This window comes from Zingiber officinale, chromosome 9A, assembly GCF_018446385.1.
Source record: "Zingiber officinale cultivar Zhangliang chromosome 9A, Zo_v1.1, whole genome shotgun sequence".
In the NCBI taxonomy this organism is placed as follows: Eukaryota; Viridiplantae; Streptophyta; class Magnoliopsida; order Zingiberales; family Zingiberaceae; genus Zingiber; species Zingiber officinale.
The window spans coordinates 16,796,999-16,814,870 of NC_056002.1; the positions used below are offsets into that span (position 1 = coordinate 16,796,999).

A 17,872-nucleotide genomic window follows, 5' to 3' on the forward strand; every position below is an offset into this window, starting at 1 on the left:
ATTAGATTTTAAAATTATTTTACTTTACCAAAATTAGTTTTACCAAATAATCCTGAATCCAGTTCTGAAAAATTAGGTTTAAACTTAATTTTGATAATTTGATTTGCAAAATCTTAGTGTTGAAAATTATCTTTTTGAAAGTGATGTTTGCAAACTTAAAATCTTTTTTCAAAGTTACTAAGTTATAAATCATCTATTTGTCAAGACTTAGTTTTTTTAAGAAGTAAAGAAAACCCTATCTTTTAATTTTTAACTCCCCTAGGTTAACTTGACATTATTTTGTCTGAAGTCTGTATTTATGCTTACTTGACATTAGTTCTTTTGATGAATGTCAAAGGGGGAGGGTTAGGTGGTTAAATTAGCTAAAACCAAACTGAAAATACAAACTAACTTAAAAATCCACATAAATGCATGTTGTTACTTATTCTTTTCTTGCATATGTTTTCACTAACTTAACCAGGTTGTCATTCCATCAAAAAGGGGGAGATTGCTGGTGCGGTTAGCACTAACGATTTAATCGAGATTTTGATGAATGACAAATCAAGTTAAGTTAGTTTGTTGTTGTCTAACACTTTGATCGAGTGTGTAGGAGAAGTCCAGACAGGTCGACGGGCTGACCGGATGTCTGGCACGAAGCCCAGCTAGGTCGACGGGTTGACCGAAGTCACTGGAGGGGAGTGACTGCGAGGACGCGTTCCCGGGAAGGGAACATTAGGCGTCGATCCGGCTTAGATCCATTTCAGATATCTAAGTCGAGATCGTGACTAAATTCCGGTCTCGGAAAGACAAAATCTAAGTCATACTCTGTTTTGCTAATTCATACCCAATTGACTTATCTATAAAACTGTGCTAACAATCTGTGTTGCAGGGTATATTTGCCTCGGACTAACCTTTTCTTGCAGGAGAAAGACTTTCTGGAGAAGAGGGGTCCGGGCGCCCGGAGGCAAGTTTTATCCAAGCCGAGTCGTCGCCAGGTGGAGTTCGCTGATTAGACTTGCCACGTCGCACCAGGGCGCCCGGAAGGGATCTAGGCGCCCGGAGCAGCATATAAAAGAAGCCCTAGGGGTGGAGCTTCAATATCATCTCAGAACTCTTAGAATGCTTGCTCTGCTGCTCGGCGCTCCAACGACGCTAACGAAGCTCCGACAACGCGCTCTTTTTCTTGTAGCTTTCCTTCTGTCGGTATAACTTTGTTTTACTGTTTATTAGCATTTCTTGTACTGCCTTTGTAATTATTATTTCGAACTGCTAGTAAATTGCCCAACGAAAGTAGTCACGGAGTACGGGCCTTCGAGTAGGAGTCGTCACAGGCTCCGAACGAAGTAAAATTACTGTGTCTGTTCTTTTAAATTCCGCTGCGCTTAACTCTTTTCAACATTGTTTTTTCTAATCGATATTCACCCCCCCCCCTCTATTGACACTTCACGATCCAACACTATCAAGGTAATGGATCTGATCCTTGGGGACCCAATATAGTCCAAGTCCAACTTGATTAACCAAGTTTGACTTGGGGACCCATGCTTGAACTATGGTTTTATTATTTCTATTTACTAAAGATAGATATGATTTATATTTTTTCTTGGTTTTAAATCCAAGTCCGGATTTGTTGTAAACGGCTCGCTGTTTTCCAAGAATCAGATCCAAATTCTTGGAACCCATAGTGAACCGCTCCAACGTGTTCTTGAGTTCTTTAATTTGAGCTTTCATATTAGAATTTTCTTTCTCAAGTTGTTGGACTTGAGTTGAGTTTCCAATTTGAACTGACTCAGTTAAAGAGCTAAAGTCAGTCGCTTCCTTAAGGGATGTTAACTCCTTTTGGAGCGACTTAACCCGTATGTTGGATTTAGCCAACTTTTTTTTTACTAAGTAAGGTAATAATTCATGCAAGTTATCTAATTGAAATTCTGCGAGTAGTGAACTTACAGTGGGGTTCGGTCCTTCGGAAACGAATGCGGATTCGTGACTTTTCTCGGACTCGGCTTCCGACTCGCTCTCGGTTTTCGGACTCAAATTCGGACTCGGTTTCGACAGTGTCTACTTGTACTGGCAACGCGAGGAAGCTTGTTGGTTCTTCTTTGTCGGACTCAGATTCGTCTGACGACTCGGACCAGGTTGCCTTCAACGCCTTCTTTCTTTTCTTCTTGTTTGGACAGTCTGGTTTGTAGTGCCCCTTCTGGTTGCATCAGTAGCAGGTAACTCCAGTCTTGTCCTTCTTGGTTGTTTGAGTTGCCCTTTTTGACTTGCATATTTTCTGCACGAGCTTTATCAGTTTGGAAATAACTTCGTCTTCGTCGTCTGCGTCTGATTCGTCTTTGGACTCGGGTTTGGATTTGCGCCTCGTTGTTGGTTCGCGCGTTTTGCTGGTACCTGCAACCAAAACAACACCCTTCTCGACCGGGCGTGCATTAGTCTGCTCATGCAATTCTAATTCAGAAAATAATTCATCTAGTTTTATTGAAGATAAATCCTTGGAAACTTTGTAAGCATCCACCATGGATGCCCATAAAGTGTTCCTCGGAAAAGCGCTTAGCGCGTACCTTATTACGTCGCGGTTTTCCACCCTTTGGCCGATCGCATGAAGCCCGTTGAGTAGGTCCCGGATGCGCGCGTGAAGCTGGTTCGCCGTCTCACCTTCCTGCATTTTAATATTATACAATTTATTTAAAATTAAATCATGCTTACTTACTTTAGCGTCTGACGTGCCCTCGTGCAACTCGATTAGTTTGTTCCACAACTCCTTCGCACTTGAAAATGGTCCGACTATATTCAGTTCTTCTTTTGTCAACCCGTATTGTAGCATGCAAGTGGCTTTAACATCTGCTTCCACCTTCTTCCTGATACTGGCGTCCCAATTGGTGCAGGAAACTAGTTCTCCGGTGTCGTCACGTGGTAGCTCAAGATCGGTCTGGATGATGATCCACATCACAACTTGCGTCTTGAGATGGTAGATCATCCGGTTCTTCCAATAGGCAAAGTCTTCGCCGGAGAAGAGCGGGGGGCGGGTAGTGCTCGAGCCTTCTTGAAGGGCCATTAGAAGCTTGCACACAAAGAGGAAGAGAAAAAAAAATGTACCAGGACTTGATCCTGGATTAGCAGTGCGGAAAAAAAAAACCAACTCGAGTGGTGTTGCACCAACCTCAAGCAAAATCGATACGAGCGAGAAAACACTGGAATATAGTTATAATACTAATTTCAGTTGACTCCGAAAAAATTAAAAATACCACGAAAAAGATGCGTGATTGGTGGTTGCACCAGATCAACGCGACCCCGCTCTGATACTAATTGTTGGATCGAGAAGCGCCAGAGGGGGGGGTGAATAACGCTCGTGGCTATTTCGTTTGATTCGTAAAACTATCGGAGTTAAAAACACGCAGCGGAATAAAGAAACACAAACACAGAGACACAGGGGAATTTACTTCGTTCAGAGCCTAGATCGACTCCTACTCGAAGGCCCGCGATCCTTGATCGCTTTCCGTGGGCAACAACTATAAGTTCGAATAGAATTACAAGTGAAGTACAATAATCAATAAGAAATAATTAAATTATACCGACGACAATATCAATAACTGAGGATTCGGAGCTCCGGGTCGTCGGGGGGGTCGTTGCAGCACTTCGGGATCGTGTCGTTAGCAGCTAGTTGCAGAAGGATTGCTTGGAGTGAGTTATTGAGAGCTGCTGGTCGAGACCCTCTTATAAAGGGTGTTCAAGGCGCCTTCATCAAGCTCCAAGGCGCCTTGAATCCTTAAGTTTCATCCCGGAAATTATTCTGCGATGAAGATTTGACCACTGCCCTTTATCCATATCAAGGCGCCTTCATCACTATCCAAGGCGCCTTAAACCATTTGTTCAAGGTGCCTTAAGCTTCCTTCAAGGGGCCTCCAACCATTCTGGACAGCCGGCTTCGGCTCGCACCCGAGGCGCCTCCAAGCCCCATGGAGGTGCCTCGGACACTGTTCATCCGAGGTTAACTTGTGCTCCTTTGGTCCTGCAAAAATGTTAGTCCCAAAACACATACCCTGCAAACCAAAGTTAGCACAAAACAATAGTAAATATGATAACAAAATAATGACAGTCTCCGAACTGTCCGGGTCTGACTTCGGATTTCCAACCGGAAACCCTAGGTCGACCCGACGCCTACTGTTCCCTCTACGGGGAACGCGCCCTCACCTACTCCACTCAGGAGATTTACCTGATGTCAGTACGATCCTCCAGATCGACTGGACTTTTGCTCAGCGTCTGATGCTTCCAGTCTTTATGTTGGATGTCCGGTCCTCGACCCATCTAGACTTCTATCCGGTTCGCGACACCAGGATTTTAACCTAGGGTTACCACCCCCTAGGATTTTTACCCAAAACGTCAACCCGCCAAGACTTGCCGCATAGGGTTACCACCCCCCTATGACTTAGGGTTACCAACCCCTAGGGTTTTTCCTTGCCTAACCGCAGTTAGGATTTTTCTCCACCTAGGGTTATCACCCCCTAGGGTTTTCACCTGCCTAACCACAGTTAGGACTTCCCTGAAACACTTAATCATATACATTAGATAACAATTAAACTTAACTTCGAATCCCTTTGCCATTATCAAAATTAAGGTTCGATCGTCGGATGCTTCCCGCACCAACAAGTACCTCCGCCAGTCCGATCTTAGGTCGATCAATACGAAAGAGATAAATCATGGATGACTAATAATCTTGAGTAATTGAATAGCATATGGGAGAAGGATATACATCTGACTATTAGTAATTAAAGATTTAATTCTCATACCTTATAGTGGCAACATCACTATGCACTAGGCTAACTAGGAAAAATCTATCTATATTTCAGACCTAGTGCCAAGTGGTGCTTTAACAAAGTACTCCACTATGGAGTATGGAATGTTTCATTTCACCACGTTGGGAAATTTGATGGCTATATAAATAACTCAACTGGGTAAAGAAACCCTCGTTCAGTAATAGGAAGTCATCAAGCATGGTGAGAGCTCCTTCCTGTGAGAAGGAGGGCCTCAACAGGAGCCAATGGATGCCTGAGGAAGACAAGATTTTGATGGATTACATAAAGAAACATGGACATGGCAACTGGAGAGCTCTTCCTAAACAAGCTGGTGAGTTCATGTTCAGTTTCAGAAACACAAAAGTTTTGCTTATTTTTTAGTGTACGGGGGAGGAAAATTACGGACTTTGATTTATTTGGAGAAGGGCTTTTGATCAAGCTCAGTTTCAGGAACACCAAAAACTTTGCTTAGTTTTCATTATGTTCAGTTTCAGAAACACTAAAACTTTGCTCATTTTTCAGTGTAATGAGAGGCAAAAAAGAACTAACTTTTGAATTTTGATCATATTCAGTTTCAGAAAACACAAAAACTTTGTTTAATTTTCGCTGTAATGAGGGGGAAACGCTAAAGTTTGATCACTAACTCAGGACTTTTGAGGTGTGGAAAGAGCTGCAGACTCAGGTGGGTGAACTACCCGCGGCCGGTTATCAAACGAGGGAACTTCACCAAGGAGGAAGAAGACACAATCATCCAATTGCACCAGTCGCTTGGAAACAGGTAGATCCTTTAACTTCTCACTTTTCTTGGAAACAGGCGGATCCTCTCTCCCTCTCGGGATCCGGCGGCGGCAATTTGAGGAAGAAAGACGTCCATTTTGTCCGATTGTTTAGTAGGAGCAGAGAAACATAAATTTTCTATTTTTCTTTTTGACACAATAACTAATTAAAATGAGAAAAAAGGGCAAACAAACGGTCAGCATGAATAGTCGTTAGTCCAAAATTCCAGTTTATTTTTAAAAAACAACTCAAACTTAATGAAATCTGATGTGTAAACATTGAAGTTTACACTGCAATATTTATAAAACGAAGAAAGGAAGATAATTTTTTTAAAAAAATAAATTTTAAAAATTGAAAAGAGAATATTTATTATTATTTGCTTGAAGATATATCAGAACTTTAGGGTGCAGTCCGAGAAAACAGCTACTTTATCTCAAGGGCCATTATGAAAAATTCACCAGAAATTATATGATACGGATTTCCGAAACTACCCTCACTTCCCCCGCCTACCTACTGCTTTGTCCTCGGTCATTTCCCTGCAATGGTGTGTGTAATTTCGTCATTTCGTCGTTATCTGATAGCTTGCGGAAAATAGCGCCCCACCGTTGCTGACCCTGACGATCCTTTAGTTCTCCTATTTGAAACAACGACGACCTCTTTTCTCAATCGCTTCCGCTCCATTTAACGCCGGCCGTTGGAGATTCGATCTCATACTCCAGCTTTTCTGCATCCGGATTAGGGTAGGAGGGCTGCAGTGTTTTTTTTTTTTGGCTCCGGACATCCAGCAAGCGATTTTGTTCTGATATCTTGGTTTATTTTCTATTTTTTGTCTCTGTAAAATTCCCTCTTTCATTTAAGAGCAATCAGATCGAAGAAGGTATAGTCTGACGAGAAAAGATATCCTTTTTTTTTTGTGGTGGTGATGTTTGGTCTGCTCTTCGTTCGCATGAATAGACCTTGAAGGAGATTTTTTGTCTAGATTCGTGGAGAAGAGGAAAATCCATTGCTGAAGATAAAAAATTGGTGGCTCGCATCCGTGAGTTTTGTGAAGTACTCTGCCTTCTTTTAACTCGAAGGTGGAGGTATGGCTTCGGCTGTTGTGAATATTGCCACTGCAGCTCTTGATTGGGTAGCTGTGGCTTTCGATGCTCCGTTTGCTGGGGCAGTGGTCTTTGGGGTTCATATAAATGGTATTTTTTTTTGTTTTTTGCACGCTGTTAAATTGAAACTTTCTATGGTAGTTTAATTGTGCCACTGTTTTTTTAACCGGACAAATTTAGCTTGTGCTGATTTTTTTCATGATCAAAGGGCATCTTGTTGCTGAAGTGCTCCTCATCGCTGTCCTACTGTTCCAACTCACAAGAAAGAGTTATAAGCCTCCGAAGAAACCACTTACTGAAAAGGTTCTTCTATTAGTTGAAATTTCTCTTTTTAAGCCAATGCTCATCTTTTACTTCGCCTCAAGTCCGCTGACTGTTCTAACTGTCACATGAAAATAAAATTTACTTTAACTGGTGTTTTCTGCAGGAAATAGACGATCTTTGTGAAGAATGGGTCCCCGAACCTCTTCATCCACCTATCACCAAGGAAATGAAAGTTGAGCCTCCAACTATAGAAAGGTAGAGAGAATTTTTTAACTGTTTGATGTTTATGAAGTTGAGTAAAACTTGTATAGCAAATTGATCTTTACTAATTGGAAAGTATATGAGGTTGTGATCTGTATTAATACTTGTGAAAGTTGACTAGTTGACCACATATTCCCTCAGCACATAAAGTGTGGGAAAGATATGGTTTTATAACTGGCTCAATTTAATGTAGGATCGAAAAGAATTTAGATATCTCCACAATAGCATGATATTGTCCATTTTGGACCTAAGCCCTCATGGTTTTGCTCTTGGGCTCTCTCCAAAAGGCCTCATGCCAATGGAGATATCTTTTCTCTTATAAACCCATGATCTTTCCCATGTGTTTCCAATATGGGACTATGTTTGCAACCTTGCAACCCCAACACTTAATTGGGGATGCATTATTGACAGGACTTGGAGCACAAAACCTCTTGCATGGTTAACATATGAAAAATAATTGGCAAGCACTTTTTCCCCAAATTTTAAGCATACAAATGCATACATTATGGAGAGGCTTTAAGCAAGTCTAGAACCTAGATAAGCTCTAGGTTTATTATTTAATATGTTATGGAGAGAAAAAAATTAAAGTAGCTAGCAGGGCATTAATTTAGAAAATATTAATTTCTACAAAGTTGATAGAGACTATAGGACAAATTTAAATGTTATTGTATACAACAAATGCCATCTTGATCTTTGCTATGCCAATCTTGAAGTATCGACCAACTTTGAAAACTATTAAAAACCATTCAATTGTTTTGTTACCCCTGTCGAGAGAAAGATTTATATGTGAAACATTGTCATATATGCACACATTTTTTCCTACTAACAAAAAAGTATTTGTTGCAGCGCTGCAGGACCACATACAATAATTGAAGGAAAGGAAGTTGTGAACTTTGCCTCGGCAAATTATCTAGGATTAATAGGCAATGAAAACATTATTGTGAGAATCCAATCTTAATTTTGCTCTATTGTATTTCTTTTTCTTATTTCTCAGAAATATGTCATAATGAATAACAAGTTTCTGTTTCAGGATTCATGTGTTGCTTCCTTAGAGAAATATGGTGTCGGTTCTTGTAGTTCTCGTGTCTTCTACGGAACAACTAGTCAGCTTTTTTCTCTTATTAATAGTTATATACAGCTTGATTATTTTGTTCTCACCATTTTAGATTTTATATTCGGCTCATCCTTCAGAACTATACTAAAACAAAAGTTTTGAAATAACTAATTGTGCCATTGTAGATGACCACATTGATTGTGAGACAAGAATCGCCAAGTTCATGAGCACCCCAGATTCAATCCTATACTCTTATGGCATCTCAGCCATTTTCAGTGTTATACCGGCATTTTGCAAGAAGGGAGACATCATTGTTGCGTAAGCTAACTTCATGTACAATCCTTGTAGATTTCAAGTATTGTATTTTTGTCCAACTCTAAAAATGCAACATTTGTTATTTGATGGATTGGGCTACTTCTTATTCTTGGCAAATGGGGGAAATATGTGCTGCTCTGAATAACTTACTTGACCTGAAATTGTAATTTTCTTAGTAGATAGCAAGCAACAATAATGATCTTATTCCTGTAGAAGTTTCATCTCATCTATTGTTTTGACTTTTGACTACATTAAATGATCGAAATCCAAATGTTGGTGACTGAAAACCTGTCATGGATGCTTATAAATAGGTCAATAAATCATTGTTATTCCAATTTTTGGTTACTAAAATCTTGATTAATAACTCGCTAGATTTCTTAGTTGAGTGCCTTGTGCTCAGGATGCATTTCCAAGATAAAGAACATAAAAACTTTCTCTGAGTCATGAACCCAAAAAAAATTTCATCTACAAAAAATGGATAGTTGACATATAATTTCCTTAGGTTCAGATTCTTCTTGTTGTTTTAGTCTAATTGAGTTATGTGTTGACATTACACAAGCAGGCATACCAGACTCATTCACTCAGTTCATGCCATAATAAACTTCTTATTTTTCGCTTGATCTTTCAGAGATGAAGGTGTTCACTGGGGTGTGCAAAATGGTCTTCATCTCTCCAGAAGTACTGTTGTTTACTTCAAGCACAATGATATGGCATCACTTGAGAGCACTCTGGAGAAATTGACTAATAAGAAAGCAGAAAAGGTCAGACGCTATATTGTTGTGGAAGCATTGTACCAGGTATTCATGACAAATTTTCATCAAGATTCCTGGTTCATCTAGTCAACAGTGACTCAATTCCTTGCAACTATTACCCCAATTTAGAGCAACTTCATTCCTTGCAACTATCATTTGTCTAAGAGATTGCTGTGGTTATGGATAAAACCAGAATTCTGGTCAAATTGCTCCATTGAATAGTATCGTGCGGCTAAAGGAGAAGTACCATTTTCGGGTAATATTGGAAGAAAGCCATTCCTTTGGTGTACTTGGAAACACTGGCCGAGGTCTTACTGAGCATTATGGAATTCCAGTATGTCTACTGGTGCTTGTTTTCTCCACATCGTGGATGCTTTCTTCGACGTGGGTTCTAATTGGTTGATTTTGCAGATTGAGAAGATCGATATAATAACTGCTGGTATGGGAAATGCATTGGCAACTGATGGGGGCTTTTGCACTGGAAGTGGCAGAGTAGTTGATCACCAAGTAGGAAAATGTTGCTTTTGCTAATGGCAAATTGCACAATCACTTGTCTTTCCTTTTCATTGGTTTTTTGGAATCTTGTTTCTGCAGCGATTGAATGGCTCTGGGTATGTGTTCAGTGCATCTTTACCGCCATATCTCGCAAATGCTGCCATTGCTGCAGTGAATTACTTGGAGGATAATCCATCAGTCCTCACGGTGTTGAGACGTAACATTTCTCTAGTATGGGAAGGTGAGTTCTTTTTTACTTTCCAATCCTAATTGATGCCAAACTAGGACAACCTGCAGTGTAATATCATGTTCACAGCTGACCATGGAATTCATGTTTGTAGTGAATTGTATATGTTTACTGGACATCACTTGTGTTCATGTGTTCATCATATTCAGAGGTTCCCTTTTCTGATTGAATAGCTGTAAGTTCTAATTTGTTTTTTTTTTCAGAAAATGAATTGCAATCTTTACCATTGCTTCTTGATACATGGTGGACCAAAGAAAACTCTAGTTCATATAAGAAAAAAAAAGTGAATTTAAATGACTTAAACATTAGTAATGATAATCTTTCCTAAAATTAAAAGGATAAGATCCATTTGATCTACTCAAATAATTGCTATAATTGATAAACATAAGGAAGTGGATAGTGAACGAGACTTGCCAAAGAGGTTTTTTTTATTCTGCATGTTTTTATTTGTAGAATGTAAAATATTAAGTAATTATTCTCTACTTTGCTAGAAGCTTAACCCTCTGAGGTGCAGGCTTGTCAGATGTACCAGGATTGACAATGGCAAGTGATCCACTGTCTCCTATTGTCATCCTAAAATTGAAAAATTCAACAGGATCCTTAAAAAGTGACTTGGAACTCCTTAATAAGATCGTCGAAAGGGTCAGTTGATGAATGATCTTAAGTTCTTAACAAGATACCAAATTGTCATTCCTTTGTAATAACATGCCTAGCTTGGACCAGGTACTGGTGGAGGATTCTATTCTCATTGTGAGCACGAAAAGGTCGGTTCTCGATAAATGCCGCCTTCCTGTGGGCATACGTTTGTTCGTCTCTGCAGGCCACAATGAATCTGACATTAAGAAAGTTTCCGAGTCTTTGAGAAGAGTAGCATGTGAAAATTGGCCAGATATAGCTTGAAGTCTTTGAACAGTGCTGCTTTGAATGGAGAAAAGAGGGACTTTTCATAGCAAACTTTTTTTTTTTAAAAAATGACAAATTTCTAGACACAATTATTAAATTAGGACAAGTAGATTAAATGGTTATTGAAATGCTGAATTTGGATGTCTTATTGAAGTAATTATTATGTAATTGGATAGATGTAATGGTACTTTGGCTGGATAAAAATATATATATATATTTTTAAAAACACTACAAAAAATTTGAAATTCAACCGCATACCACACCTAATGGATACCGATTTTTCGAAAAATTGTTATTTTTTTTTCATTTAACAACTATTTTACTGAAAACTGTTATTGTTGACCGTGTTTTATTGAAAATAGATAATGATTTTTAAAAAATTGTCTTCTTCTATACTTCAAAGATAACGTTTTTTTTTTTAAAACGGTTGTCTATGAGTTTTTTTTTTTCGCATATGACAACAGTTTTAATCATCGTTGTCTATTAGTGTTGCTTACATGTTAATAAACAACAGTTTTATTAAATTATTGCCTATGTGCTTGTTTTGAGTCTAAGACTACTATGTTATCTTTGAAAGTTATTTTTAAAAAAAATAGTCGAAGATAGTTATTTGCCCATTTTTATGGATAATATTGTCTTCATAGAATGTTTATCTATGCTCATTTTCATGGATGAAGTAAAATTTATATTCTTAGATGTTTTCTCTCTTACAATGAAGTTTGAGGTCTATTTGAGTTGATGAATTTATTCAAATAGTCAAGGGTAAATTTAAAATTTTCTATCTCATTATGGTACCGTTTAAATTTCTTAGCTTTTTTTTTTTATCACATTGCTAAATAATAGGAGGAATTACACACGAGGGTGCTACCAAAAACCTGTGTACCAACCCTAATCGTGTGCTTCTACCAGACGGTGTCCGCCATCTTCTCTCCTTCCACTCCAACCTGGTCCCAAGTTTACGATCGTCTTGGCTCGCTAGTAGCCCAGATCAAGCTTTGACCCGACACTATAAGAAATATGACTTTTCGCAGTGCATCATCAACAACACACTGTTAGAGCACGTTGTTAATAATAGTTTTTACAGCGCGTCCAATTATATACGCTGTTGATAGTATAATGTTTGTACAAATGATGACTTGTAGAAAAAATATATTGTCAATGAATTTTTGTACGACGTACAAGTGCAGATCTAGCTTGTCCAGTGTCAACTGTTGTTGTGGAGCAGACGTTCAGTGCCGGCGGCAACATATTATATGAACGACGATCAACTTTGTCTCCCGACTCATTGGAAGCCCAAGCATTACTGGACGATTGGACCAGAGCGGAAAAAAAAATCCAAGGAATGCAACTTTCAGATGACGAAGTTGAAGATTTTGATACTGAAGGAACAAATACGACAAGAACAGGAAATGGAAGTGAATGAAAATGTAAAAGGATAAAAATGTAAAAGAACTACGTGAACTTTGATTCCCCTAAAGGGATACGTAGGCAACTTAAATAAGTGCAAGCCCTTTTTTTAATAAATTTTAATTTCTAATTTTTAATGTTTAATGTTTAATTTTTATTTTTTTTTAACATATTAATCTTGAACCGTGACGAACCGTGAACCGTGAACCGTAACCGTCTTGGGCGGTTAAGGTTAAGGGTCGACCTGCCTGGAACCGTCGAACCGTCGGTTCCGAACCGTGGTCAGGTCTACTTGTGAAGCAGTTTGTTGTTTTGAAGTTGCAGACCATTAAAGAAATTTGAGTCAAATCGTCTAGGATATTGAATACTAAAATATCTATTTCTGAGATAAATTTGATATTTCCTCTGAGTATATGACCAATCATATTCTCTAGAGGATTGATTTCCTGTATAACCAACGATATGACAAATTTAATATCACTATGAACTTTACTTTTGACTTTTTTGATATCGTTTAGTATTTGACATCGAAAGTAAAATATTTTGTCCAATAAATAATGTTGACTTCTGCATATTGCGAAGAAGATGCTCCTAATGATGATGTTCTATGTCTTCTTACCGGAAGATAAAATAGAAAGCTAGCTGTTTGCACAAAGCCTTGGCTAGCAGTGGCAGAAAATCAGGCGGCAGCAACACCTCCGGCGGCAACTGGCGTCACAAGGAGGAGCTTCTACCTTACGGTCGGCGGCTGTGGATCCAGAGAAGAAGACCAGCAGCAGGGACAGAGACAGCATGACGGTGTAGTCGTTTCCGAGCGAGGGATCAGCGGATAGGATTGCTTTGAAGGAAGGAGTACCTATCAGCGATTTATTCACTGGAAATTGTCGACGTGCTTGGATATTGGAGCGCTCATCGTTGCTGTGGATGAGGTTGACGGGACAGAAGGAAATGACGGAGGGGAGGTCGAACTGGTGTCGTCTGTGATGACCCAACCGTGAGCTGAGCCGATAGGGAACTGGCGGCTTATGGAAGAAAGGAGGAAAAAAATCCCTTGGCTGCTGCTGTTGGCAGAAGAGAGTGCTCCTACCGGTGGTTTTCTAGCCGGAGGCGGAAGTGCGGCGGCCGGAAGGAGCTGCAGCAGCGTCGTGTGCCCTCGGCGGGAGGCGGTGGTGTCGAAAGAGAGAGGAAGTCACTGCCCTCTCTTGCCTTCTTCAGTTCCGGGTGAACCTGGCCGATGCTAGGTAGGACCGTCGACGGGCGACGGTGCTAGCGGTGAAACAAGATGCGGCGGCCTCTTGCAGTGGTCGACAGCAGGACATGAGAAGCAGCGGCGGGCGGCGGAAGACTTTGAGCAGAGGAAAAAACAAACAGAGAAAAGAAAAAGTTCTCTGTTTTGTTTTTTTTTTGATTTTTTTGAAACGGGAGGGAAACTAGGAGGCAGGATAATTTTTTTTTTTAATGATCTAAAAGATGTGTCACTCATATTTAGAATTGGATCGTTGATCGTAAATATGAGTGACATATTTTTTGGACCATAAAAAATGATCCAAGAAATCTATGATCGAGATGTTGATCCTGATAATATGTTAAATAATTAGACATGATAGAAAAGATAATAAAATAAATTTTTTATTGATTTATCTATGAGATATATAATATATATAAAGAGGTATTACATACTTAATCAATTAATAAAATAATAAAAAAAAACTAATTAATTAATGAATTCTAATAATTATTATATCCTAATCTTAATTTAGTTCGTTGAATAATTCTTAAAAATTCATCTTCAGAAACTTGAGCATTACTCGGTGAAGGCTGTTACATTCTGTTTAATATAATTGTGATGATGAAGCATATTAGATTATGATTACAAACAGACTATTAGCAGAGGTGATGTTTGGATTAAGAAAATCTATTGGGAAAATAAGAATGAAAAACTGCCATCATCATCAATGAATGATGAGTATTTTTTTTTTAATGTTGTTTATACATCTTCAATGTGATTGCACATCATAATTATTATATGTTTCATAAATAATTTGTTTATACGTTGTGCCAAGCATGACTTATGACTTATAGCCTTTTGATTTAATTTATAGCTTTAGTTGGTTGTCATTACAAAAAATTAATTTTAAAATACGTGTAATGTTATGATTGAAGATAATATAATCATGCAATTCAAATTTCTTAAATGTCTAAAATTATTTAAGAGATAAAAAAAATACTATAAAATTTATTATTTATAGTCATGCTCAGAGCAACATGGCCTTCAGCAAATCCTTCCACGCCTCCGGCTCCGGCGTGACTACGTGCAAGAATGAAGACTTCGCCGGAGTCGTCTGCATCGTGGTTTCTAGTACTAGGCCTCCTCATCGCCTCCTCTTCCATATTGAGCCTTGCGTCGGCCCAATTATCGGGCTGCACGTCGGCTCTCGTGTCCCTATCGCCGTGCCTGAGCTACCTCGACGGCAACTCCTCCGCCCCCTCCACCGCCTGCTGCACGCAGCTCGACGCCGTGGCGTCGTCACAGCCGGAGTGCCTCTGCTCGGCGGCCAACGGCAGCCTCACTTCGCCGGGGCTCACATTCAACGAGACGCAGGCCTCGACGCTGCTGGCGGTGTGCGGAGTCAAGACTTCGCCGGAGCTTAGCGCCTGCATTGCTGGTAAATCCGCCAATTAATTATGATTTAGCTCCTCGCATGAATTCCATAATTAAATAATTAGTGGACAGTGGACACATAAATTAATTAGCCCAGGGAAATTTTCATTTTGCTCCAATATCTTAATAACGTTTTTAACATGACACCACGCATAGTTTCAAATTTATTAAAGTTTGGCTCCATTTAAATTAGGAATAACAATACATATTACTCAATTATGTTAATAATCAAAAGTGTATATGATGTTTGGTAGCTAACGATCAGATCATATTGGCTGCATGAGTTAAAACTCCAAGGGTAGTTCAAAAATAGCTGAACTGGGAGTGGCAAAATAAATATTATTTATTTATTAATTGAGAAAAGGTCAAGGATAATGCATGCCACATCGGTCATTATGAAGTCAGCTAATTGTAAGTGGGCATGGTCACCACGTCTCAATTCTAAAGTCAACTCAGATAGACTTTGTCTTAGAGTTCATTTAAAATTCATATGTAAATTACAAATTTTCTAACATTTAGGGGCTTAAGATCATTTCAACTGGTGTCCTTTTACACCATTTTAATATAAAAGAGATATCAAATCTCTTCCAACAGAGACCTCAAAACTTACACCAAAATGATACTAAGTACAGATTTTTTTAAATATAATATATTATAATATTAAATTTATATTTAAAATATTATAAATTAATATTATTTAATTTAATTGAATTTATTATGTATTTTTTATATATTATAAATTTATATTAGTTATTAACTTAAATAATTAATATTTAAAATATTTGTTATATTGCTAAGATTATAAATATATTAAAATTTATAATATTGGTAATTTCATAACAAACACACAATTAAACATTTAAAATTTCAAAATACATAACATATAGTCCATCGTACAACTAAACATTTAAAATTACAAAATACTAATCTTAATTTTCTTGTAACTAAAAACATAATATCATAAAAATTAGTTATCATGTACAATAAAATTTTTAATTTTAATAGTAATTATTATCGTAATAAAAATATTTAACAAATTAATATGTATGTTGAATAATAAATTATAAGTTGAAAAAATAGAATATTCTAAAGAATATTCCTTTCTTTTAGTGTAGGAAATGGTGTGCATTGGTTGGAGTTGGGAAAATTTTTGATGCTCAAATGACATCAAAATAGTATTGAAAGTACACCAAAATATGTTTTGTGGTTGAAGATGGTCTAAGTACATTGGCTCATATTTGCTTTGACCCAACCCATTTAGGAGCTCACATTTCCTGATCCACACAAAAATGGATTAGCAAATGGACCATTTACGATTAGATCATGACCACGATACGATTGTAATTAGTTACGATCCATCCCTGCGTTCACCGTTCCTCTAAATTATAGTTTAAGTTAGAGCGGGTGGTTTCTTAGCGGATGGCCAAAGACCACTCGTAGGCATCCCCCCTCGACATCAGACTACTTGACTACTTATTCACTATCGGCGATCTTCGGCCACCCATCTTAACTCAAACTATAACCTAGGAGACAATGAACCAAGAAAATGATCACAACCAATTGTAATCGGATCGCAGTCACAATCTGACCGTAATTATAAATGGTTCATCCCTTTATTTGCTTATTTTATTTTATGAACTAAAAATCTACCCCAATTTAGGGGTCAGCTTACTCCATTAGTGAACTTACAAGACCTCCCCTGATCAAAACATCTTGAACAACAGGATCTGACATTATACTTCAAATGTCTTATAGATGACAATGAGGCAAAAGAAAGAGTTAACATTATTAAGATATTAGCATTACCGACAATCATATTAACTTAACTTGCACGAGCAGCAATCAATCCTGGAGCTTCTCCGGCGACTGCACCACCATCACCGCCAGCACCGGGCAGCGGTGCAACTTCTCCGGCCTCAGGTAACTAACTAATCAATTAGTCGATTAACAAAGACGCATCAAATAAATGAAATAATTGTGCAGGAAATGCATCGAAGGCTGCTGTTGCTGCTTCTCCGAAGCTACCTCTTCTCTACTTAGCCGCTGGTGGAAGCATCATATTCTCCTTCTCCAGCTTTTAGGGTTTAGGGTTTAATTAGTTGTGTGTTATTGTTCATCTCTTCTTCGATTTCTGTTTTTGCTGAAGAAATTCATGAAAACTTTCATTTGTTTAAATTGGAGTATTTTTTTACAAGAATAAATTTTATTTGAACTAAACTAAATTCATTTTCACTGAATATCAAAGTTCAAACCCTTTCCATACTTTCAACTTTATTTGCTTTAGTTTTTCACCTAAAGCAGTTATTAGATGCTAGTGAACTCAACTTCATATTTAGCTCAAAGTGTTCAAATATACTAACAAATGTTTCTATATATCGTGTTCTCAAGATTTTGATGCATCATGTTCAAGTCAAGTTTATATGATCCAAATTGTCACTCATAAAGTCAAGTTTATATGATCCAAATTGTCACTCATAAAGTTCTTTAAAAAAAAAAGCCAAACTGAAAAAAGAACACCTTTTTTCCTTACCTATATGCCTGCTTACCACAACCACTGTCTATGCAACCACTTTAAGACAAAGCAAAGCCCCACGAGGTTATCTGGAGCGGTTAGTGCATAAAAACTTATCACTTGAGAGCGTTTCGAATCGCGGGATAGTCAGGGCGTAATTCTCTGGTCCCTGTGCACCTCTTCCCACTGTGCACTAACTTCTCCAGCTACCGTGATTTACCTCCCTCGTGAAGACCTTGGGCGTGGTGCGGCGGGGGCGCTGGGGGCGAGCGATATCGCCTTTTGCCACTTTAAGACAAAGCAAGACGATTATAGTGATCAAGGTAGGTATCCACAATAATCAACCAAGACTTG

General features: G+C 38.4%; 3 protein-coding genes across 7 annotated transcripts; all 3 read left to right on the forward strand.

Moving 5' to 3' along the window:
• The first annotated feature begins 4,948 nt into the window (after nucleotides 1–4,948).
• Nucleotides 4,949–5,847, forward strand: LOC122018520 (transcription factor MYB4-like). Its single transcript, XM_042575855.1, has 2 exons — nucleotides 4,949–5,100; nucleotides 5,418–5,847. The coding sequence occupies exons 1-2, from the start codon at nucleotides 4,968–4,970 to the stop codon at nucleotides 5,549–5,551; spliced, it is 267 nt and encodes an 88-aa protein (XP_042431789.1). The 5' UTR covers nucleotides 4,949–4,967; the 3' UTR covers nucleotides 5,552–5,847.
• Nucleotides 5,848–6,131: 284 nt separating this feature from the next.
• LOC122020197 (long chain base biosynthesis protein 1b-like) lies at nucleotides 6,132–11,163 on the forward strand. Of its 5 annotated transcripts, none has more exons than XM_042578009.1 (14): nucleotides 6,159–6,286; nucleotides 6,414–6,423; nucleotides 6,526–6,736; nucleotides 6,855–6,949; nucleotides 7,074–7,165; nucleotides 8,018–8,111; nucleotides 8,202–8,274; nucleotides 8,411–8,543; nucleotides 9,169–9,337; nucleotides 9,486–9,626; nucleotides 9,704–9,799; nucleotides 9,887–10,028; nucleotides 10,549–10,676; nucleotides 10,758–11,163. In XM_042578009.1, exons 3-14 carry the CDS (start codon nucleotides 6,631–6,633, stop codon nucleotides 10,932–10,934), a joined length of 1,446 nt encoding a protein of 481 aa, XP_042433943.1. In that variant the 5' UTR covers nucleotides 6,159–6,286; nucleotides 6,414–6,423; nucleotides 6,526–6,630; the 3' UTR covers nucleotides 10,935–11,163. The 5 variants fall into 5 exon arrangements, with proteins under 5 accessions (XP_042433942.1, XP_042433943.1, XP_042433946.1 ...); XM_042578010.1 differs by having other exon boundaries at nucleotides 6,177–6,286; nucleotides 6,405–6,423; XM_042578008.1 differs by lacking the exon at nucleotides 6,414–6,423 and having other exon boundaries at nucleotides 6,132–6,286.
• A 3,488-nt stretch (nucleotides 11,164–14,651) lies between these two features.
• On the forward strand, nucleotides 14,652–17,112 carry LOC122018659 (non-specific lipid transfer protein GPI-anchored 15-like). Its single transcript, XM_042576049.1, has 3 exons — nucleotides 14,652–15,010; nucleotides 16,846–16,926; nucleotides 16,990–17,112. The coding sequence occupies exons 1-3, from the start codon at nucleotides 14,665–14,667 to the stop codon at nucleotides 17,085–17,087; spliced, it is 525 nt and encodes a 174-aa protein (XP_042431983.1). The 5' UTR covers nucleotides 14,652–14,664; the 3' UTR covers nucleotides 17,088–17,112.
• The last annotated feature ends 760 nt before the right edge of the window (nucleotides 17,113–17,872 follow it).